At 38.3% G+C, this 23,782-nt stretch overlaps 2 protein-coding genes across 4 annotated transcripts; one reads left to right on the forward strand and one right to left on the reverse strand.

The window, feature by feature from the left end:
• Positions 1-1,976: 1,976 nt before the first annotated feature.
• LOC140178548 (uncharacterized) lies at positions 1,977-3,206 on the reverse strand. The gene is made up of 2 exons (XM_072215728.1): positions 2,673-3,206; positions 1,977-2,480 (listed from the first exon to the last, which is right to left on the reverse strand). The coding sequence occupies exons 1-2, from the start codon at positions 3,204-3,206 to the stop codon at positions 1,977-1,979; spliced, it is 1,038 nt and encodes a 345-aa protein (XP_072071829.1).
• A 6,034-nt stretch (positions 3,207-9,240) lies between these two features.
• On the forward strand, positions 9,241-12,078 carry LOC112740338 (uncharacterized). Of its 3 annotated transcripts, none has more exons than XM_025789093.3 (4): positions 9,241-9,441; positions 10,450-10,822; positions 11,101-11,159; positions 11,672-12,078. In XM_025789093.3, exons 2-4 carry the CDS (start codon positions 10,582-10,584, stop codon positions 11,738-11,740), a joined length of 369 nt encoding a protein of 122 aa, XP_025644878.1. In that variant the 5' UTR covers positions 9,241-9,441; positions 10,450-10,581; the 3' UTR covers positions 11,741-12,078. The 3 variants fall into 3 exon arrangements, with proteins under 3 accessions (XP_025644878.1, XP_025644880.1, XP_025644879.1); XM_025789095.3 differs by having other exon boundaries at positions 11,709-12,078; XM_025789094.3 differs by having other exon boundaries at positions 9,277-9,504; positions 11,672-11,882.
• The last annotated feature ends 11,704 nt before the right edge of the window (positions 12,079-23,782 follow it).

Genomic DNA, 23,782 nt, shown 5'->3' on the forward strand with positions numbered 1-23,782 from the left:
TGGTTGGAGGCCCCATCTACGTGGAGCCTCCACCGTGTGCCCGCTTCCTCGGGGGGATCACCGGTCACCTCTACCAAGAAATCTGCCATTGCCTGTGCCTTAATCGCATGCCGGGGCTCGTACTGCAAGTCGTATTGGGAGAGCTCGATGGCCCAGGTCATCATCCTGCCGGCCAAATCAGATTTTTGGAGTACTTGGCGAATTGCTTGATCTGTCCTTATGACTATACGGTGACCCTGGAAGTATTGCCTCAACCTTCGGGAGGAGGTTAGGAGTGTCAGCGCCAGTTTTTCCAGTTTGCTGTACCTCAACTCTGCTCCTTGTAGAGCCTTGCTTACAAAGTAAACTGGTTGCTGAGCTTTTCCTTCTTCTCTTACGAGCACTGCTGCAAGTGCTTCCTCTGTTACTGCTAGGTAGAGGTAGAGTGGCTCTCCGGCCTTAGGCTTTCCGAGCACCGGAGGCGTTGCTAGGATCTCCTTGAAGTGATTGAACGCTTCCTCACACGCTGGCGTCCATTCGAACGCTATCCCCTTTTTCATCAGATTGAAGAAGGGTAGGGCTTTTGCTGCCGATGCGCCTAGGAAGCGGGATAACGCCGTCAGTCTTCTTGCCAACCGTTGGACGTCTTTGATAAAACCCGGGCTCCTCATCTGGAGGATCGCTTGGCATTTTTCAGGATTGGCCTCTACTCCTCTTTGGGTGATCATGAATCTCAGGAACTTCCCGGCCTCCATGGCGAAGGCGCATTTGAGCGGGTTGAGCCTCATGCCGTGTTGTCGGAGGGAGGCGAACACGCTCCCCAAGTCGCTTAGGAGATCGTCGGGCCGTGCGGTTTTCGCGAGGATGTCGTCCACGTAGACTTCTACTGTCTTGCCTATGAGCTCATTGAATATCTTATTCATCAGTCTCTGGTATGTGGCGCCAGTATTTTTCAGATCAAATGGCATTACCTTGTAATAATAGATCCCTCCTGGCGTTATGAATGCCGTTTTGTCCTCGTCGGGTCGGTGCATCGGTATCTGATTGTACCCAGAGTAGGCGTCCATGAAGCTCAGATACCGGTACCCCGCCGCTGCGTCGACGAGTGCGTCAATGTTGGGCAGGGGATAGCAGTCTTTAGGGCATGCCTTGTTGAGGTCTGAATAGTCTACACACATTCTCCACCTCCTACTGTGTTTTTCACCAAAACCACATTCGACAGCCAAGTCGAGTAGTCCAGTTCTCGGATGAACCCTGCTTCGAGTAAGCTGGCCGTCTGCCTGGCCTCCTCCTCTGCCCTTTCCTGTGACATTTTCCTCCTCCTCTGGGCCACTGGCTTGGCCTCCGGCCTGACGGCCAGATGGTGTGGCATGAGCTGGGGTCTATTCCTGGCATGTCGGCTGGTGTCCAGGCGAAGAGGTCGGCATTGGCTCTGATAATCTCCATCAAAGGTTCTTTTAATTCATGGGGAAGGTTTCTATTTATGAATGTGAACTTCTCGTCCCCGTCACCGACCCTAAATTTTTCCAAGTCCCCTTCTGGCTCAGGTCTGGGCCTATCATCTATCATGGCGTCCAGGTCGGCAAGGAAAACCCCCGTTGCTTCTTTGGACTTTTTCCTGAGAGAGAGGCTGGCGTGGTCGCAAGCGACTGCCGTTTCTAAGTCTCCTCTGATGGACCCTACGAATCCGTCATCAGTAACAAACTTCATTACGAGAAGCTTCGTACTGATCGCTGCCCCAAGGTCGTTGATGGTTTTTCTCCCCAGGATGATATTGTAAGCTGTGGAGTCTCGTAAGACAACAAAATCGGCCATTATCATCCTTCGCCTCTGTTCTTGTCCCAGGGAGGTCGGGAGTGAGATGATCCCATCTAGCTTGATGAAGTGGTCTCCCAGCCCTACCACGCCGTGCTGGTGGGTCGCCAGATCGGCGTCACGCAGTCCCAAGGCATCAAAAACGTTGCGAAACATGCTGGTCGAGTCCGCTCCCGTGTCTACTAGGATCCGTTTGACGAGTCCGGTTCCCACTCTGGCCGTGATAACCATGGGGGACTTTCCAGTACCTCGTTAAACCACTGGTCTTCGGGGCCGAAGGAGATGGATGGGAGTCCCCGGGAACTTCTAGCGAATGAGGAGGAGACCGCCAGGACCTTGGCGTCTTTCTTCTGCGCCGATTTCGACCTCGGGGCGGAATTTCTCGCTGTTACTACGTTCACCACCGTGAGACCGTGGTCGTCCCCCTCTGGTTCTTGACGTCGTCTTGTCGCCCGGGGCCTGTCATCGCCATCGTGATCTCGATTCCGTCTCCTTGGTTCCCTTATGAGATGGGAGAAGTCGGCAAGCTTTTCGTCCCTGATTGCTTGTTCCAGGGCGTCCTTCAGATCGAAGCAGTCTTGGGTCTTGTGCCCGTATCCCTTGTGATATTCGCAGTAAAGGCTCTTGTTTCCCCCCGTCCTGTCCTTCAGAGGTCGGGGTCTCGATAGTATCCCTTTCTCGGCTATCTGTTGGTAAACTTTCGTGATCAGAGCCGTGAGGGGGGTATAGTTGGTGAATTTCCCGACTCGGGAAAATGGCTTTGGCGCCTTGCTCGGACCGCCGTCTCTGGCGTGTTCCTTCTATTTTTCTCCACCCTCGTAGTGTCGGGCTTGGTTGTAGGGGGGTTGCCGTTTATTGGCAGCCACGACCCTGCTGACTTCTTCGTCGTTAATGTACTCCTTAGCCACGCACTGGATCTCCTGCATGGTCCATACCGGCCTCGTGGTAAGGTGCTTTCTGAAGTATTCATTCAGGAGCCCATTCGTTAAGCACAAACTCGCCACCGAGTTCGTCAGCCCATCAATTTCCAAGCATTCGTCGTTGAAACGATCTAGGTATTTCCTGGTCGGCTCCCCGGCTCTCTGGGTCACTCCCAGCAAATTGATCGGATGCTTGGCTTTGGCGATCCTGGTCGTGAACTGAGCCAGGAAGGAGTGGCTGATGTCGGAGAATTGGGTCACCGAGCCCTGCGAGAGGTTATTGAACCACCGTATTGCAGGTCCCGCTAGGGTGACCGGGAAAGCACGGCACCTTACCTCGTCTCCCACTCCTTTTAGGTTCATCCTGGCCTCAAAGGCCGTGAGGTGTTCCAATGGGTCTTGCGTTCCGTCGTACCTCATGTCCGTTGGCTTGTCAAAGTGTTTTGGTAGCCGGACTTCGAGTATGGAACGGTGGAATGGGGTCGCTCCCATTATTACGGGTCCTCGTGTTCCCGTCGTTCTTCCCTCGTCACTTTCCCGACAAGTGTCCTCATTTCCGCGGTTCCTGGTACGCTGCCTCTCGCGTCTGGCGTAAATGACGGGGTCATGACGTCTTCTCGCGCGCCCTCTCCCCCGGTGCTTTCGGATTCAGCTTGGGGGCTAGGCGTGCGCCTGGAGCGACTCCTGGAGCGAGAGCGGGAGTGACTCTGCTTTGGGGTGTATTGGTCGCGTTCCCTATCTGCTAGCCAGCGCTCCAAGTCTTGCATCCTGTGGCGTAGCTCTTGCATTATTCTGGCGTGGTTGTCTCCGGTCCCCCTAAAGGGGCGTCTCTCATGTGATTGGGTTGCGTCCCTCGGAGGTGACCTTGGATGTTGTCGGGTTCCCGTCCTGGCGGCGTCGCCTCCGGGTACGGCCTCACGGCCTGTCTCCGTTTCGACTAGCACGAAGTCCATGGACGAGTCCCCACAGACGGCGCCAATGTTCAGTAAGTCGGTTACCGGTCGGTTCGGGTGAAGATCCTGGGAGATGGTAGGGGCTCGTCAGGTCGTGGACTGCCGGTCAGAGATGTGCGAGGTCCCGAGTACTTTGTGTAAAAAAGGGGGGGTGCCACCTGCGAAGACACTCCGACGCTCTTGTCAGTAAATGTGTAGGCGGAAAGGGTGATGTGATATGTGACGTACCTCGGGGGAAGAGCCAATCTTCCCCTTATATATTGTCAGAGGTAGGCCCTGTAAAGGCAGGCCCACTATTCTCGAGGCGCTCCCTTCACAGCTGTGGGTGAGCTGTTACAGACGCGTGTCCGGGTCGGCGATGGAGTGCCCTATCCCTGACCGCCCGGGTCAGGTGAAGATCGGGTCGGCCCAAGCCAGCAGAGGGTTTGGGCCAGGCCGTAACATAATATAATTTAAATTTATAAAATTAAAAATAATTCACTATTAAAAGATATTAATATTAAATAAATTCATATATAACAATAATACATAATATATAATTCAGGATTACACTAATTTGTAAAATTACTTAATACAAAGTAAAACATAATTAAACTCTATAGTTGACGACAAGCATTGTGAAATTGCCATATATGTTCAATCAAGTCCTCTTTCAATTGTCTATGCTGCTGTCTATTTCGAAGTTAGGCATTTCTTTGGAGAAATTGATGGTATAGTGCAAAATCTTCTTCTCCCAACTGAGGTTGTGATAAGCCATTTTCGACATCATCATACTCTAAGTCTTGAGCAAAATTTCCTGCATAAGTGTCTCTTTCATCCTCAACAATCATATTATGCAATATAATACAAACTCTCATTATGTTGGCAAGCTTTTTCTTTTCCCAAAAGTGAGCTGGACCACGTATAATTGCAAATCGTGCTTGCAACACTCCGAATGCTCGCTCCACATCTTTTCTTTGTCCTTCTTGGTATTGTGCAAATAACTTGCGTTTCTCCCCTTGTGGCTTTGAGATTGATTTGACAAATATGGCTCATTCAGGATAAATACCATTTAGAATATCATCGAACACTGGAGAACGATCTAACACGTTGATATCGTTATTTGAACCAGAAACTCCAAAGAACGCATGCCATATCCAAAGGTCTGAAGATGCTACAACCTCAAGTACTATGGTTGCAATCCCACGATAACCACTCATGTACATATCTTTCCACGCCTTTGGACAATTTTTTCATTGCCAATGCATACAGTCAATGCTACCCAACATGCCAGGAAAGCCACGACAAAGAAGTTGGACTAACATTTTCGATAGAGGGGTTAAATATGGAAGAAAATGGAAAATGTGGTGTTTGTGAATTTTGATTTTGCGGTTGGAATACAGGAAATTGATTATTATAAGGAGCTTGAAAATTGAAATTAGAAAGAATTTGTGGATTTGGATTTTGAAATGTATTCGGTAGTGTGAAGTTTTGATTTGGAACTTTAGAGTTTGAGGTTTGAGATTGTTGGGTATTTGAAATTTGAGAAAAGTTTTGTAAATAATTGAAAAAAGAGTTGAGTTGGTTTGGATCCATTTTTTCGAACAAAAAATAATATTAGCAGAACTTTGATTTCGTAAACTTGGAAGAAGATGAAGAAGAGTAGTAGAAAGTATGAGAATAGAAGTGTATCTAAGTGGTATATATAGAGTAACAAAATATTAATTTATTAATAATAACAATAACATAGTAACGGTTAGTTTTCAACGGCTAATTTTACAACTGCTAATTTAATATAATAATATAAATAATATTCAATATTAATTATGACATAAATAATTAATATAAATTATTAATTAAATAGAAATTTAATTATTTAATCTAATTAATTATTATAATTATTAATAAATTACTTACGATTTAATTATTATTTATTTAATATAAATTATTAAGTAAATAACAATATAATTATTTAATATAATTAATTATTATAATTATTACTAAATTAAGTATTATTTAATTATTTAATATAATTATTTATTATAATATAATTATTTAATATAATTAATTAAAATTTTATATAATTATTTATTTAAATAATAACTTACCAAATGGCAAGTTATTATTGGCCATATCCAGTCCCTATTCAGAGGGACTTAGTTCCATCGAAACTTGTGTAAGGACCAATTCTATTTCTCTCCAACGGAGAGGAACTCGTTTGTGTCAGAAAAGTTTTCAAGGCACTCACAGTTGGAGTTGGTCTAAGAACACATCCAACTCCAATGGTGTAAAAAGTGAAACCCTATTCTGACATAAAAGTGAGAGGAGCCTACTTTTAGGTGTTAGAGGAGGACTTTGCCGGAGACTCTCTTAGAGCAACTCCAATGGAGAAGTTTTCAAATCACTTTTTTTAACACAAAAGAACTCCAACCATTGAAGAGGAGAGAAATAGAGTTTCCGCGCCAGCTTCGAGAAGAGGAAATTCCTCCTCAAAAGGACTTGTGTGTCCAATGATAGGTAAGTTATCTTTAAAATAAATAATTATATTAAATTATAATTATATTAAATAAATAAATAATTAATCATAATAATTATTTAATATAATTATTAATAAATTAATTATGATTTAATTATTTAATTAATTATTATTTAAATAATTATATTAAATAATTATATCTCTATTTAATTTATAATTTATATTAATTATTTAAATTATAATTAATATAAATAATTATATTAAATCATTATTGAATATTATGTATATTGTTATATTAAATTATAATTAATTAAATTTTTTTACATAAAAAAATTAATTTAATTTTTATATATTACAAAATAATTTTTGGATAGGTTGTTTATTTTCATTTATAAAATTTAAAATACTAACCATTTAGACATAATTCATCAGGTGTTGGTAACTTTTCGAACTCATCCCCTCAGACTTTGATACAATCTAATCCAAATTTGTAATATTCAGATTTTGTCAATCCTCGTGGATTAGATACTATCGACCTTAATGATGATGACATTGAAAATCGGAGGCAAGATAGTATTCAACATTGACAATGGAAAGAAGATGAGATGTTAATCAGTGCATGGTTGAATGTTCCAACTGACCCTATAGTTGGTACCGATAAAAAAGGCGAAACATTATGAGTCGAATTCACAGCTACTATGTAGAATTTTGCGTCGACATGACAGGGGGAGTAGTTGAATGTAAGAAACTATGGTATAAGATCAACAAGATAGTTGCACAACTTGCTGGTTGTTACGATCAAGCTAGTCGAAACATAAGGAGTGGTTCGAACGCTGATGATATAAAGGAATTAGCCTATAAGCTTTATTCCACAAATTATTGTCAAAAATTCACTTTTGAGAGGCATTGGAATATGTTTTGTCTGGAGCAAAAATGAAGAAGCCAACTACCTACACAAAGTAAAAGCTCAAAGAGAACCAAAGTCAATGCAACTGAAGCATACTCATCATCATTAAATCCAAAAACATCATTGGCTGAGAAAACGGGTGCGGATTCTCCCGTCGCCCACAAGGATTAAAGAAGAGCAAGAGAAATGGTAAGAAAAAACATAAATGTCTGAAGATCTTATCGAAAAAAAATCATCAGTTGCTAAGAAACTATCTCTCATGGAAGATATTAAGAATGTTAGAGAAAAAAACTAATGTATAGGAAAAAAAAGAGAAGAGAAAAGATGATGGAAATCAAAGAAAATGAGTTACAAATTTAAGCGGCGATGAAAGAATAAGAATTACAAACTCGTATATTAAAGAAATGGAGATAAATGCAAAGGAAAGGGAAATGGAAAGGATGGCTAAGGAAAGGGAAAGAGAATGAATATGCAAATACTTAATGCTGACACGTCTACAATGAGTGAAAAACGACGAACTCTTCATGAGATTGCATGTGAGAAAATAATTAATAAGTGGTTTACTTAATGGTTCCTTGTATGCATAAAGTCAAGTAGTCTGTTTTATTTTTAATGTGTGTTACCATATGTGATGTAGTATGTTTTATTCATTTGTGATGTAACTTTTAAAATTAGTTAATATTATTATGCGATTATTGTTTATGAAAGTGATCGTTGTAAAACTAGCCGTTTTAAATTTAGACAGGAAATTACTAGCTGCTGAAAAACTAGCCGTTGCAAAACGGCTTATCACAACCTCAATTGGAAGAGAAAGATTTTGCACCATACCATTAATTTCTCTAAAAATGCCCAACTTCGAAACAGGCAGCAACATAGACAGTTGAAAGAGGACTTGATTGAACTCATATGGTAATTTCATAATGCTGGTTGTCAACTATAAAGCTTAACTATGTTTTTCTTTATATTAAATAATTTTACAAATTAGTTTAATCTTGAATTATATATTGTGTATTATTGTTATATATAATTTTTTAATATTAATATTTTTTTAATAGTGAATTATTTTTGAATTTAAATAATACTATTTAACTACTCTTCCACCTTAACCCATGACAACAATAAAGAAGTCTCGTGGCCCACAAATTCAGCCCAACATAATACATAAATTCAGTTACAATTTTAGTCTTTATTATTTTATCTTATCTTATCTTTAGTTGTTCTTATCTTATCTTTATTTTCTTTTATCTTTCTTAAGCCAATGCTCTATATATATTTAGTTTTACCTTCATAATACAATTCAATTCAATTCAATCAATCAACAATCAATAAAAGTTTGTTCATCTTTTCTATTCTTTTTCTATTCTTTCAAAGTTTTATCATGGTATCAGAGCCTTGGTATCCTCTTTAAAGAGGATACATAAGCTTTCATCTTTCCGATAAAAAAATCACCCTACTTCTTTTTCAACCTCCTCCCACGATGAATAATCAATCTTTTAATTTAGCTCAAAATCCAACCAATCTCTATTACGTCAATCCAAGTAAAAATCCAACAACAGTCTTGGTTACACTTGTTCTAACAGGAAACAACTATCATTCATGGAGTAGTTACTATGGCCTGTTTGGGCCTTCTTCTAGCAGTTTCATCTCCACCTTCTTCTGGAAGTTTCGTCTGTATTCTGTTTCAGCAGTCATGTCTGCATTCTGTTTCAGCAGTTCAATCTGCATCTATTATAGCAGTTCCATCTGCACTCTTATTGCGCTCCACGTGCCCTCTTTTTTTCACTACAAGAAATAGTGTAATTATCGATGCCAAAAATCGACGGTCAAGTTTTATGTCGATATTTTTCGATGGCTTGTCGTCGATAAAATAGAAAAGGGATGATTACAAATAAAATATTAAAATCGACGACGATGTCGTCTATTATTTTGGCAACCTTCTAATGCCTTAATACTATCGTCACATTACCGACGAAATAGAAGTTGATATTTTTTCCTTTAAAATCGCCGGACTGGTTGTCTATTTTAATAATTAAAATATCGACCATTTTTGTCGTCGATAAATTTAGACGATAGAGATTTCTTTTATAAGCGAAATGAACGGTGTAGATTTATTATATAAAATAGACAGCAAAAGTGTTGATTTTTATTTTAATTAAAATCGACGAGATAGCCATCGATTTTTATCCCAAAAAACATCACTCCCGCGTTTGCTTCCCGCGTCCCTTGTTTCACTCATTTTCCCCAAAATTTAACCCCAATCCTTCAGACAATCAGGGTTCAGAGTGAGGCTTCTTCTCTGCCAATGCCTGAGAGTAGAGAGCAGAGACGAAGTCACGGTCACGGAGAGAGTCAGAGAGCAGAGCTTCTTCTCCTTCTCCTCCACCGAGCCCGCCGCCACGCCATCCTCTTCGTGTACGTTCCTCTCTCTCGCTCTCTCTCTATCACTCTATCACATTGTTATTTGTGAATCTGCATGTAAGTTCTTCTTCTTCGTCGCCAGAGCACGTCACCATCGTAGCTTCTTCTGATTATTATATTTATTTTTGCAATTTTTGTATCTTCTATTTTCATCATGAAATTTTGAATATGCATTTGTTAAACCTAATTAGCGTAATCAATTGATCACATTACTTCAGCTCAACTAGTTTGTTAAACCTAATTGCGTTTGTTTATTTTGCTTTGGTTAATGTGGAATCTAGCTTGTCAAAACTAAATTATATTTTGAAATTTAAATCCCTTTCAATGCTGGCTTACCAGACTGAATTGCACTGCAATATTGATGAAATAGTTAATTAAAACAAATTATTAGACAGAGGAAAAAACAGTAAAGCAAGAGGTTCTTTTAGTTGATCAATTTGCATGATATTAGTTATATAAAAGTAGGGTAAGAATCCGCAGAGAGGGTTGCAAGTAATTAATTGCATATTAGTATATATATAATGTAATGATGATAATAATATTTTGTCTTGCACCGCAGTCACGGTGGCTCTCAAACTTCTTTCATAATTTATCTCAGTTTTTCTTTCTTTCTTTCTTTCTTTCTTTCTTTCTTTCTTTCTTTCAGTTCCTTGAGAGGTTAAAAATCCTCAATCTTAGCCATTCCCAGCACTTGACACAAACCCCTAACTTCTCATTCTTGCCTAGTCTTGAAAAGTTGTTACTAAATGACTGTCCATGTTTGATTGCAGTTTCAGAAACCATTGAACATCTCAAATGCATTCTTTTGATCAATTTGGAAGATTGCACAAGTCTTTGTTTTAGAGCCAAAGAAAAAATGTGTAACCATAAGATAGATTCTATTGTGGAACCAAATTTAGTGCCTCTGTTTTTAATTAGCAACAAGAATTCAGACATTAGAACATCATTTTGTTAATTGTTTAATTAATTATTGATTAAGATTTTATGGATTTTTCTTTTCAGAAACTGAGCACCAATGAGCATGACAATTATTTGTTGCCGGGTGACAATTATTCTGATTGGTTGACCTTCAATTCTGATGGTACTTCTATAATTTTCAATGTCCCTCACGGGAATGGACATGACTTGAAGACAATGACAATGTGCTTGATAATAAATTACACAAAATCTACTATTCAAGTATATAAGTGTGACACACTAGCTTCTGTTGAAGATGACGTGTGGCAAAGCATAATTTCAAGTTTGGAATCCGGAAACAGAGTTGAGATTGTGATTGTTGTTTATGGGACAGAATTTGTTGTGAAGAAGACATCAGTTTATCTCATATGTGGTGAGCCAAATAATGAAGAAATGGAGAACAGTCACGTTATTAGAGGTAAGAATAATGTTGATGATATGAGAATAGTTGAATATATGAGTCATAAAATCATTTATGTGGTATTTAGAACAAGTTAAAATAGCAACCTTCTTAATAAATCTTATTTTGATGACCAAACAAATTCAATGTTATCCATCTTTCTTTTTAATCAGTCTTCTCAAGTTATAGATTCGGTTAACCAGTTCCAACTGGATTGTTTGATGAGATTATTTCTTTGTAAAATACTAGCATCCTTTAACTAACTGATATGCTACCCTATTGTTTGTATTTATTAGGTGGAGTTTTCAAGTTAGAACTATTTTTGCCAGAAGAATATCCAATGGCTGCTCCAAAGGTACTCAAATTATTAATTGCTTTTTTGCTTTTCTATTTTTGTATTATTGTTTTAATGTTTAGTTTTTGCTGAATGGTTACTCACCAAAAAGAAACGATAATGCAAACTATATTTATCAGCTGTATTCAGTTTTAAGATTTTTACCTTTGAAGAACATGGCTTTTGAATAAGACCCTAAAGAAATGCAATTACTTGAATGATCTTATGCTCCATTCTCTGTCTTTTTCTTCATCCTGCTCCTTGTTGAAACTGCAATAATAACTTAGAAACATTCTTGAATACAATGTCTTTGATGAACACGAATTCCTTTCTCCATGAAGTGGAATGTTGATTTTCCTATATGGTCTGAGATAAATACACCACTAAGGTGATTTAATTATACCCATTAGCCTGAGTTGTATGGTTTTGCAGTTTTTCCTTTGAATTTTTTTACTTGCTACTTAAGGTTTAATTCATAGGAGAATGGTACATAGGGTTTGTCTAATCATTCCTAACTGAATTGCTTTGTCCAGGTTCGGTTTCTAACAAAAATATATCATCCTTATGCAGAGTCCTTGGGTGACAATTCTGAAATGACCTGACATTATAAGCTTAGTTGTTGAACAAATCCCAACATTGGTTATTCTGATATCCGGGAGACCCTTACTCTTAGAGCCATAGTTGTTGGAAAAGATTGATTCATTTGTTGCTGCTTGGTTGCCTGGTTCCGAAGCACTGGGAATCGCGGACGTTATCTTTGGCGAACATGACTTCAAGGGTCAATTACCAGTGACTTGGATTCGAAGTGTCGAACAACTCGATCAACCAACCGATAGAGTTAGTTCACAAGAACCCTTGTTTCCTCTTGGTTTCGATCAATCAACCTGTTATCTAATATTCTGTAAATTTTATTTCTATATTTAAAAGTTTATTTTTATTATTTGATTACTATTTTTTAAATAGAAAAAATAATTAACAAATATAGCTATTAAAATCGACGGTAGCGTTGTCGCTTTTTGTTGGTATCTAAATAATTAAATCGACAGCAGTTATGTCGATTTTATTAAATCAAATATCGAAAGAAATGGCGTCGATTTTATATAATAATATCGACGGTAATGTTGTCGATTTTATTGAATCAAATATCGACAAAAATGACGTTGATTTTATATAATAATATCGACGGCAAGGTTGTTGATTTTAGTAAGTAGGTAAAATTCTCAAACTCATATTATAGACGGAAATAATGTCGATTTTATTAAATTATTATCGACGGCCAGACAAGCCGTCGATTTTATTCGAATTTTGAAAAATCGACAAGCTTAATAGTGACCACTGTCGCCGTCTATTTTGCCGTCGATTTTTAATATTATCGATGGCTAAGTTGTCGATTTTAACGATGTTTCTTGTAGTGTTTTATCGCGCTCTACGCGCCCTTTGAAGACCACTCTTATTGCGCCATACGCACCCTCTAAAGATCAATCTTATTGCGCTTTACGTGCTTATTTTTTCTTTTTTTTTTTGAAGATCGCTGCTCAAGCACAGCATCTCCTTTTATATTTTTGCCGTCGGCAGCCGTAGTTCCGCCGCACGCATCTCCCTCTGCATCACCACGTCAGACGCGTCTTCCTCAACAATTTCATCGGAACTTATCCAAGTTGTGGATTATTGACATCTTCCATCCACCAGCTTGCGGGGCGTATTAAACTACTCTTCCACCTTAGCCTATGACAACAATAAAAAAGTCTCGTGGCCCACAAATTTAGCCCAACAGAATATATAAATTCAGTTACAATTTTAGTCTTTATTATTTTATCTTATCTTATCTTTAGTTGTTCTTATCTTATCTTTATTTGTTTTTATCTTTCTTAGGCCAATGCTCTATATATATTTAATTTTACCTTCATAATACAATTCAATTCAATCAATCAACAATCAGTAAAAGTTTCTTCATTTTTTCTATTCTTTCACAGTTTTATCAAATATTATTGTAAAAAAAATAGTAACTATATTAATTTTAATTATTTTAATTAATTAATTAAGTAGGACCACAACAGAGACTAAAATTAATTCCTTCAAACAGAGAAGAGAGAGATGTTTTGAGTTTCTATTTACTATTTATGACGTAAAAGTTAATGTGGAGTTATTTTTTTATGATAGATGGGTCATAATTAGAAACTTGGATGAGTTCCTTACTAAAAATGGTCTTAAGTCTCAAAGCGCTTCAGGGTATGGACTTTGAGTGACTAATAAAATTTTGTCATGTGTTTAGAATAAAAAATGTCAAAATAATATTGTTAATTAGTTAAACTTGAATTGAGAATGTTTATTATTGTTGTTGATTATAAAATTATTTTTTCTTTTGTATTATTAACTTTTAATAGTATGTTATTTTATAATTTATATATTTTAATAATATTACTATGAAAAAAATAGTTTCATAACTATATTAAGTTATTTTATTTTCGGGTGAAAATTTTAGATATGAAAAAGTTTTGGGTGATTTGAATGAAAATGAACTAATTTAATGTAATTACATATAAGTGGATATTGAAGTTATATAGACACAACACACAAGAAACGTGAAATCAACAATGTGACACGTAGACAGCACGTGTTGGACACATGTTCTCTCCATGGTTGCGAAAATCAGACCGGTCAATGAACCGATAAGATAACTGTTCATTAGTTTAATGGTTCGACCGGGGTTTAATCGAGTTTCAACCGATTTTAAATAAATTTTAAACAAAATTATTAAAAATTAAATATATATTTCAAATATTTAAATTCAACAATTTCTATACTAATAAAATTTAAAATTTCACCTTTTTTAACTAAACAAAACTCTAATCATCAAAAATCATAATTGTTAGTTTCAAGATTTTTATCATAGATAAGATTTTCAAAGCACAGCCACAGAAAAAATTCCATTCATGCAATACATACTTGATGACATCTCATGCACTACATACTTGATGACATCTCATATCATAATAATTTTGCTTTCTTACTTACCACTACTACATGATTTATATTTCTAGGACATGAACATCATAGATATTAAGCAATCACAATTCACAATAAAATCCAAACACAGGCTTGAAAACCAGAAGGGGGATTAAGAAAAGTTATATTGTTTAACCAATGATTTGAATAGGCTCAACATCAGGTTTCTTAACTTCTGCCTTGGGAACAGTGGCAGTAAGAACACCATTCTTTATGGATGTCTTCACCTGATCCATCTTGGCGTTCTCAGGGAGCCTGAACCTTCGCATGAACTTGCCACTCACTTACAACATCAGCCATACCCAAATCAGAAAACCAGAAAACCATAGCAACATCATTTTAAAAAATCAACAACTCAACAACTCAGGATAATAAAAAATGATCAAAATCAGTAATTCAATACTATTAACTCAGCAAATCAAGATCACTAAAATTGTAAAACCAACAACTCAATCAGCATTATTAACAAAAGTACAAAAACAAGTAAAAATAATTCAAGCAACAATATTTACTGGAGGAACGGTCATTGAGCTCGACGGCGACATAGAGAGATCGAGAGCTCAACGGCGACACAGAGAGAGGGCTCGACGGCGACAGAGAGAGGGCTCGACAGCGACAGAGAGAGACGACGGCGAGGGGAAGAGAAACGATGATAGCGACGAGTATACCTTCACCTTCCACAGGCGACGATTCTTGATGCCACCACAGTCAGTTCCACTCGGCGACGACAGCACCCTCTATGAATTTGTCTCGCATACACTGCATTACCAGTTCATTGATACACATTTGATGATTTCCAGTTCGCATCACCATCATCGTCATTATTGCGATTTTGTCTCGCCTCTATCATTCTTTAGCTTTGCCTTTTCAGATCTGTGAGTCTACACCAATTCCACCTGCCACCTGTTGTCTGTCTTTGCATTCACGACTACAACCATCATCCTCATTCTCGCTCCCGTTTCTATTTTTTTTTAAAGAATTAGAAGAAAATTATTTCAATTTTTTTTATTTGAATTATTTAACTGATGTTTGAATTAAAGTTGTTAATTTTAATAATTTGAATTGTTGAGAATGAAAAATAAGTAATAAAAGCAGTAGTAATAGTGGTGGTGGTGGTAAAAATTAGTGGTAAAATAATTTTGGTTGAAGTTAAATCTGACTTTTGAGTTAAAAAGATGTGTTTTGTACATTATTATTAAACATAATATAAAATTTATGTATCTTTATGACTATGTTTCTTTGTATTTTTGTATCTGTGTTCATTATTTTGTGTTTATTATTATCAAAGGGAGTCATAGAGAACGCAGTGGTCACATGTTATCTCCCTATTCAACACGTAGAGGGTATATTGTACGATTTTTTGTACATCTACAATGCTAAAAAATATAGATTTTTTCATTGAAATAAAACAAAAAAATTTATTATTTTTCAAAACCCCATTTTTTAACTTTAATCTCTCAAATACGATTTTTTTTATTTAGGGCGAGTTGGTCACACACAGGCGAACTCTAAAAAAATTATAGAGTTCCCGATGAACTTCACTTCAATTTTTTCTAAAATCCATGAAACTCAAATTTTTAAGTCATCATTATGGTATCTAAGAGTATATAGGAGTATACAAAAATACACGTAACAACCATGACTTCTATTATTGGCGGCAATGACAACCATTATCATCGTCTCCAGAAATATAAAGATACACAGGAATAAGGCATATTTAACAAAGATTTTTTTCATTATAAATAAAAAAAACCATTAATTTTCTAATAAAAATATGACTTATTCCTGTGTACTCTTATATATTCTTATATACTTTAGAGACCATGATAATAATTGCCATTCTCCACTGTAAAGCTTAAAAAATTGAGTTTTTGAAGTGGAGTTCGCAGGAATTAAAATTTACCAGGATGCGACGAACTTGTTTTGAATAAAAAAATCGCATTTAAAAAATTAAAATTAAAAAATAGAATTTTAAAAAATAATATTTTTTTATTTTATTTTAGAAAAAAAATCAATAAATATAAATAAGGACTCGAGAAAAATTTTCAATGAAAGTGCTCTGCTCTAACACATTGATTCAACGTTTTCTTTTTCTATTTTTGGCATTGGAATGATAAAGGAACTTAACCCCTTCTATGAGTATAACCACGTACTGACGTACGTAATGAGTTGATCGATATTGACAAAACATGAAGAACTTTATTAGTTTCAATTCATTGGTTTGATGTGAAAGAACAATATGCTTGGTTGAGTTTCCCGTTGATATTTCAGTCAAATCAAGACAATTTAACATAAACTTTGTTTAACTAAGGCATTATTTGGATGCAAAATAGAAAATAAAAAGAAAGAAAATGAAAGAAAAAAAATAAGAGGAAAGAAAATAAGAGGAAAAATAAATTTTTGTGTGTGTTATTTGAATGAAAAAAAAAATGAATGAAAAAAAATAAGAAGATAACTTTTTTTTTTTGATGAAAAAAAAAATAAGAAGAGAAAAAGTTATATTGAGTAAAATTACATTAATATTCTTATCTATATTATATAAAATTATAATTTATATTAAATAAAGGGCAAATTCATAATTAAACTATTATTTACTTTTTTTCATCCATTTTCATCTCATTGTTGGAGAGAAAATTTTTAAATGGACTCCACACTATATTTTTTTTCTCCTCTTAATTTTCTTGGATCATTCAAACAATAAAAAATTTTATTTTTCACTCATTTTCTTTCTCTTTATTTTCTTTCTTCCCTATTTCCCTTGAACCAAACCGCCCGTAAATAAACAGGTCTTCAAATTAAGTGGTATTATTTAACAAAAGTACTTCATGACCGAAATTAGAATATCAATTTAATCGTTTATATATATAATTATTTCCATTCATAAAAAAATTTAGATTTGACTATTAAAAATTTAAATTAATTTAGTAATTATTAAAGTTTAATTATATTTGACAATTTTGATCGAGCACTAATTTTTGTGACATTTTTAATTAAATATCCTAAGTAACAAGATACACTTTAACATGGCTCTAAAAATTAATGTTACCATTTCAACCCTAACTTCTTCTTCTTCATTTGGTGTGATTTCCTCTATTAAAAAGTCTATTTTGCAACATTATTATTTCTAATTAAAGGACTAAACTACCATCTTCTGCGATGAACCAAAAAGCTATACGTACTCAATCTTGGGACTTGGAGCGGGAGGATGTTGCGGCGGTTGGGTGGAGTAGGATGTAAGGTGTGGCCAAGTTGAGTGTTCTTTCTCTTGATCAGATCTCATAATACACTTGTGTTGCTGCTGATGAATGACGTCAGCCACGAGAAGAACAACACTAGTCGTCCAAGCTGAGCTCGTTGAAGAAGAACAAAGACCGAGCAGTGAATGTCGGTGCGGTGAGGCTACTGGTAGAACATGTGACAAAATAGAAGTCTGGCATGGCAGGAAAAGATGATAGCATTGAACAGGAAGTATGGTAAAATACCATTTCCACCCTGTTCCGTTCTGATTCGACCGAGGTCTGTATCTTCCAATCGAGGCTGCTCGGCTCTTGGGAGAGTTATACGTCGTCCGTAAGGTAGCCTTCAAGGATGACCTCGGCACGATGAAACACGGCGGCAGGAGCACCTGCAAAAAGCACTCCGACGCTCAAGTAAGAATGTGAGTTATAAGAAAGTAAGAGAAATAACTTAGAGTGAGTTCTGTGACCTCTTTCTCCTGAGCTATTGGATTTGGTTTTATAGGTGAACAAAGTGCTTTGCTTGTTCCAATAATCGTGGTTCGGTTGGTGAGTTCCGTTGCTGTTGGTAACGGCTAGTGGATAGTGTTTGACTTATGCTTAGTTTTTGGTCAAGTGGTTATCTCAGATATGTTCGTTCGTCTCCGATCTTTATGATCGGTCTTTAGTTCTGATCTTATCTCCGAGTTTATGGGGTACACATCATAACCCCCAAGCTTGTCTGTCTCTGTTTAGGGGGCAGGCAAGCTTTATGCGCTTGGTGTTTCTTGTTGATTTTTGCTTAAGTTGGGCTTTGTTTGTTGGGCTCGTACTTTTAGGGGTCAATGGGTTTTCTACCTCGCTTGGCGCGCTGCGATTAATACGCCTTCCTTGTGTTTGGTTTTTCAAGATTTGTAGCAGTTATGTTTTTATTTTTCCACCAAGTTAGTGGGCCTGGTAATAGTATTTGGTTTGTAGTTTTGGAACTGGTACTTTGTTTCTTCATCTTCTGTCATTCATATCTTCGAGTATGACTTCCAGAGGTTAGTTCCTTCTTCACTTTACTGCTTATTTTTGTTTTTGTTATGGCGAGAGAGAAAGAAAAGAAAACGGCTGTTGAGGAGAAGAAAGATAACCCGTACCATTGGCTTTATGACAATGTGAAGACTCGATCATCTTCGTATGTTGATTCTTCATCGCTGCGTGAGCTCGAGGGTTTGGTTTTCGTAAGAGAGGGCTCTGGTATAGGTGTTGAGTTTCTTTATTGTTTGAGTGATGATAGGGTATTTGAGAGAAGAGGGAATTGGGAGTATTTTTACATGTACACACCTTGTCTGTTGGAATTAGGTGTTAAATTTCCCTTTTCTTCATTTGAGTGTAACGTATTGACTTAATTGAATTGTGCACCGTCTCAACTTCATCCAAATTCTTGGGCGTTTCTTCGTGCTTTCGAGTGTCTGATGGAATTTTTGTCGTTCCCTTGTTCCCTTCCTTTATTTTTCTCACTGTTTCAGTCCAAGGGGGTTAGGAGGGGCAGTGGGTATGCCTAAGTAGTTACCCTGGTCTCTCTTTGTTTTTACTTTATAAGTCTTCCTTTAAAAATTTTAAATCCTTGTTTGTGAAAGTCCGGTCGAAGGAGGCCGATTACCCTTTTTACCTTGATGACGAGCTTATAGAGAGGTTTCCGTTGTATTGGTGTTTGGAGCCCTGTCAGATTCTTGAGGCTACTGAGCGTAGTGTGGAGGAGGAATGTGTGTTAGAGTTTTTGATAGAGTGTTTTGCTGATGGGGTGTGTTTGTCTATTCCTGAACTCCTACGATTGCATGATGCTGGTGACAATGAGGGTCTGAAATCCTATATAGGTAATGATAGTTGTTGTCTTTTCTGTTGTTTATTTACTTTATTTGTTTGCTACTTTTCTTTGTACAGGTGGGCGAGCTCCTTTACTCGATCCTTCCCGATTTCAATCCTTTTTGAAGAAGAAAAAGGAAAAGGACGCTGGTGTTTCTGGGACTGTGAAGGAGGCTAGTGGGGAAGCTGCTCAGTCCGCTGCTCAGCCTACCTCATCATTCAAGAGGAAAAAGGTGGAAACTGATCAGTCCCTCGAAGTTATTTCTGAGGGTGAGAGGGATGTGGCTGGTGGTGGTAGGTCTGTGTTTGATCGTCAGAAGCGCCTTCATGGGTTCATACCTGGGACGAACCCTCACTCTTTGTGGAGCGACCAATTTCCTATTGCTGAGTTATCGGACAGAGTTTCCCAATATCCTGGCGATATGCTCATGACTCACCGTATTGGTATGGAGGGCTTGGAGAAATTCATTCAGGTCGGTTTCTGTGTTATAATCGTCGTTTGTTTTTATTTTCTCTTTGTTGATAACCTTTGTGGTTTGTAGATTGTTGCCTCACGCCTTATGTGTGTTGGTCGTACTACTGAGTTAGTTGGTGCTGAACAGCAAGTTGTTGTGGGGGAAGGTTACTGATCTGGAGAAGTCGCTAAAAGAGAAGGATATTGCTATGGAGAAGGTGTCTCTGGAAAATGCCGAGATATCGGAGAAGGTGAAGTCATCTGAAGAGGAGGTTTCTCGTCTCAGAGACCAAATCCGACTTCTTCAGTCCGAGATTAAGGATAGTGATTTGGCTAAGGGGCAACTGACTTCCCGAGTTCATGAACTCGAGGAATTGGGAATGGAAATGTTTGCCTCCGGTTTCGACCGAGCTGTTAGTCAGATTGCTGCTCTGGCACCTGAATTTGATTGTGCTCGGATGGATGTGACAAAGGTTGTCATTGATGGAAAGTTGGTGGTGGATGGCACTGTGGAGGACCATGACAAGAATGTCCCTCCTTCTTGAGTTGTTTTTATTTTATGTGTGTTTTATTTGTAATGATAACTTATTTCGTTTTGTCTGGCCGAGCTATGGTCGGATTGATGTTTTGAGAACACTTGGTTCTTGTTTGACTTAAAGTAAGCATTGATCGTGGCTAGGCCACCTTAATGATATAGTTATTTCGATAGTATGGTATGTTAAATAGTAGTGTAAAATTGTTGAACAAATAATCGGTTGAATTTGTTTGATTTGGGCGTCCGGCTTCATTAAAACCCTCCTTAGGTAAAACCCTTTTTGGGAGAAAAAACCTCTAAGGGGGAAAAAGAGTACCTTCATCCACGAAATGTACAATTTCTATGACTTGTACAACTTTAGTGAAGAGATGTTCTAATTCCCTGAAATTGGATTGCCTTGTAATGTTTGCAGCTGGTAAGCCCCCATTCCGAGCACTCTGGATACCCGGAATGGTCCCTCCCAGTTTGCGGCGAGCTTTCCGTGTGAAGGAGGTCGCCTGGCTTCTTCTGTTTGTCTGAGGACTAAGTCGCCCTCCTCGAACGTCTTAGGCACCACTTTTTTGTTGTGCCTTCTTTCTGCTAGTTGTTTCTAAGCCCTTTGTTTAATGGCGGCAATTTCCTGGTCCTCTTCCACTAGGTCAAGCACGGCATTTCTTGTGTTTATGTTGTGTTGTTCGTCGTATAGGTCGGCTCTTAGCGTGGGGACCCCGACCTCTACCGGGATTAATGCTTCCGACCCATAGACTAGCTTGAAGGGTGTTTCGCCCGTTGTTGTTTGTATTGTGGTGTTGTAACTCCACAGTACTTCTGGTATTAGCTCCGCCCATTCTCCTTTTGTGTTATCGAGCTTTTTCTTTATTGCCTGCAGTATAACTCAGTTAGCAGCTTCGGCCTGCCCATTGGTTTGTGGGTGTTTGACCAAGCTAAAATGGTGTTGTATATTAAATTTTTGTAAAAATGAGCCGAGCTTATTATCTGTGAATTGCCGACCATTGTCTGATATTATTTCCTTTGGTATTCCAAATCGACATATGATATTTTTTCATATAAAAGATCGTACCTTTTCTGCTGTTATTTTTACTAACGGTTGTGCTTCTATCCATTTTGAGAAATAGTCTATTGATACTAAAAGAAACTTTACCTGACCTGGAGCTATTGGGAATGGGCCGAGAATGTCGAGCCCCCATCTGTGGAAGGGCCAGCTTACCTCCATGCTTCGGCCGGTTTTGTAGAGATGGCTGCATGCTTTTGACATTTGTCGCATGTTTTGACTTTTGTCATGCAATCCCTGTTCATGTTCGGCCAATAATATCCTGTTCGGATAATCTTTGCGGCGAGAGCCCGGCCTTCGATGTGGTTCCCACAGACTCTTTCGTGTATTTCGTCTATCACCTCTTTTGCCTCATCTTTGTTCAGGCATTTTAGCAATGGTTGTGAGAAGCCGCGCCTGTATAGCTCTCCTTCTATGTTTGTGTAGAGGCTTGCTTTTTGTCTGATGTGTTGCGGGTTGAGCTCGTCTCTAGGAATGATACCTGCATTGATGTATTCAAGGAAATGTGTTCTCCAGTCTCGGAGGTGGTTAATGTTTGTTATAGATAATAGTTCAATGCTGGGTCTTTTAAGTGTTAATTATGATAGTGCTGATGTCTGTGTGTCCGCCCTAGTGGCGGCAAGTTTTAATAATATGTCTGCTCTAACATTCTCTTCTCTATGTACGTGTAGAATAATGAATGAGCTGAACTTTGAAATGAGATCCTTTGCTATGAGCCAATATCGCTCTAGCAAGGGATCTTTTACCTGAAATTCTCCTAGGATTTGTTGCATCACTAAGAGGGAATCACAGTGTGCTGTCAGACTTTTTGCTTGGAGATCTAGGGCGAGCTTGAGTCCTGCTATGAGGACCTCATATTCGGCTTGATTGTTTCTTGCCAGGAAGTGGAACTGGAGGGATTGCTCGGCCACCACCTTGTCTCCTTCTTTCAGGATTATCCCGGCTCTGCTTCCTCCTCGGCTGGACGCCCCGTCCACATGTAATTCCCAAGATTTGTTGTGTTCGTTTTGGGTTAGTTCTTAGATGAAGTCTGCGAGGATCTGTGCTTTTAGTGCCGACCTTGGTTGAAATTGGATGTCGAATTCTGAGAGCTCGATAGACCATTTGGTCAGACGTCCAGCCAGTTCTGGTTTTGTCAGTATCTGTCTTAGTGGTTGGTTTGTCCTTACTACGATTGTGTGGCTTTAGAAATAGTGCCTTAGTCTTCTTGCCGTTGTTACAAGTGCTAAAGCTAGTTGTTCTATCCTCGGGTACTTCTGTTCTGTTGATTGCATGACTCTACTAACAAAGTATACTGGCTGTTGTGTTTTTCCTGTCTCAAGGACCAGAGCCGAGCTTATAGAATAATTAGAAACAGATAAGTATAAGTATAAAGGTTTACCGACTTCTGGTCTTTGCAGCACAGGTGGTGATGATAGAATGGTCTTGAGTTCGGTGAACGCTTTTTCGCACTCTTCTGTCTATTGAAATTTCTTATTCTTTGATATTGTTTGGAAGAAATGATATGATCGGCTTGAGGCTGCTGGCAAGAACCGAGATAGTGCTGCTACCTTTCCTGCTAATTGTTGTACCTCTTTTACTGTTTTAGGGCTCGCCATTTTGAGTATCGCCTCACATTTCTCAGGGTTTGCTTCAATTCCTCGTGAGGTCAGCATGAATCTGAGAAATTTGCCTCCTTGTACTCTGAAGGCACATTTCTCCGGATTGAGTCTCATGTTATATGCTCGGATCTGTTCAAATACCTCCCTGAGGTCGTCGCAGTGTGATTTTTGCTGTGTAGTTTTGGCGACCATATTGTCCACATAGATTTCCATGTTCCGACCAATTTGGTGACGGAACACTTTGTCCATCAGCCGTTGATAGCTTGCACCTGCATTCTTTAGACCAAATGGCATTACTCTATAACAAAAGTTTCTATGTTCGGTTATAAATGCTGTTTTGCTTTGGTCTTCCGGATGCATGAGGATCTGGTTGTAGCCAGAGTATGCATCCATGAAGCTCAAGCTTTTGAAACCTGATGCACTGTCTACGAGTTTATCGATGCAAGGTAAAGGGTAAGCATCTTTAGGGCATGCCTTATTTAAATCTGTAAAGTCGACGCACATGCGCCATTTACCTGAGTTTTTCCTTACCATTACCACGTTCGAGAGTCATGTGGTGAATCTAATTTCTATGATGAAGTTAGCTTTGAGAAGCTTTCCTATTTCTTCTAGGGCTACCTTTGACTTTTCTGCCCCGAGATTCCTTTTCTTTTGAGCTATGGGTCGGCTTGTTCTATTAGTGGCGAGCTTGTGGCAGATAATGTTTGGGTCTATACCCGGCATGTCTGCTAGGGTCCAGGCGAATAAGTCGGCGTTGTCTTGTAGTACTTTTATGAGTTCCGATCTTTCCTTTCCATGTAGTGCTTGACCGATGTGTGTGACTTGATCTGGTTTTGACGTTAGTGGAACAGCCTGGAGCTCGTCTACTGGCTGAGGCCTTTCTTGGGTGTCTTCTCGAGGGTCAAGCTCCGCTAGGGACAGTACCTCATTC

Source organism: Arachis hypogaea, chromosome 14, assembly GCF_003086295.3.
Source record: "Arachis hypogaea cultivar Tifrunner chromosome 14, arahy.Tifrunner.gnm2.J5K5, whole genome shotgun sequence".
Taxonomy (NCBI): domain Eukaryota; kingdom Viridiplantae; phylum Streptophyta; class Magnoliopsida; order Fabales; family Fabaceae; genus Arachis; species Arachis hypogaea.

What these genes read in the sequence shown, in the direction of transcription:
- LOC140178548 (XM_072215728.1), bottom strand. Translation starts at nt 3,206, where the DNA reads ATGGGAGCGACCCCATTCCACCGTTCCATACTCGAAGTCCGGCTACCA. An exon ending in AGTACATTAACGACGAAGAA is followed by an intron (nt 2,481 to 2,672) that starts GTCAGCAGGGTC and finishes GTTTACCAACAG; the next exon opens with ATAGCCGAGAAAGGGATACT.
- LOC112740338 (XM_025789093.3), top strand. Translation starts at nt 10,582, where the DNA reads ATGACAATGTGCTTGATAATAAATTACACAAAATCTACTATTCAAGTA. An exon ending in GAACAGTCACGTTATTAGAG is followed by an intron (nt 10,823 to 11,100) that starts GTAAGAATAATG and finishes TGTATTTATTAG; the next exon opens with GTGGAGTTTTCAAGTTAGAA. An exon ending in ATCCAATGGCTGCTCCAAAG is followed by an intron (nt 11,160 to 11,671) that starts GTACTCAAATTA and finishes TGCTTTGTCCAG; the next exon opens with GTTCGGTTTCTAACAAAAAT.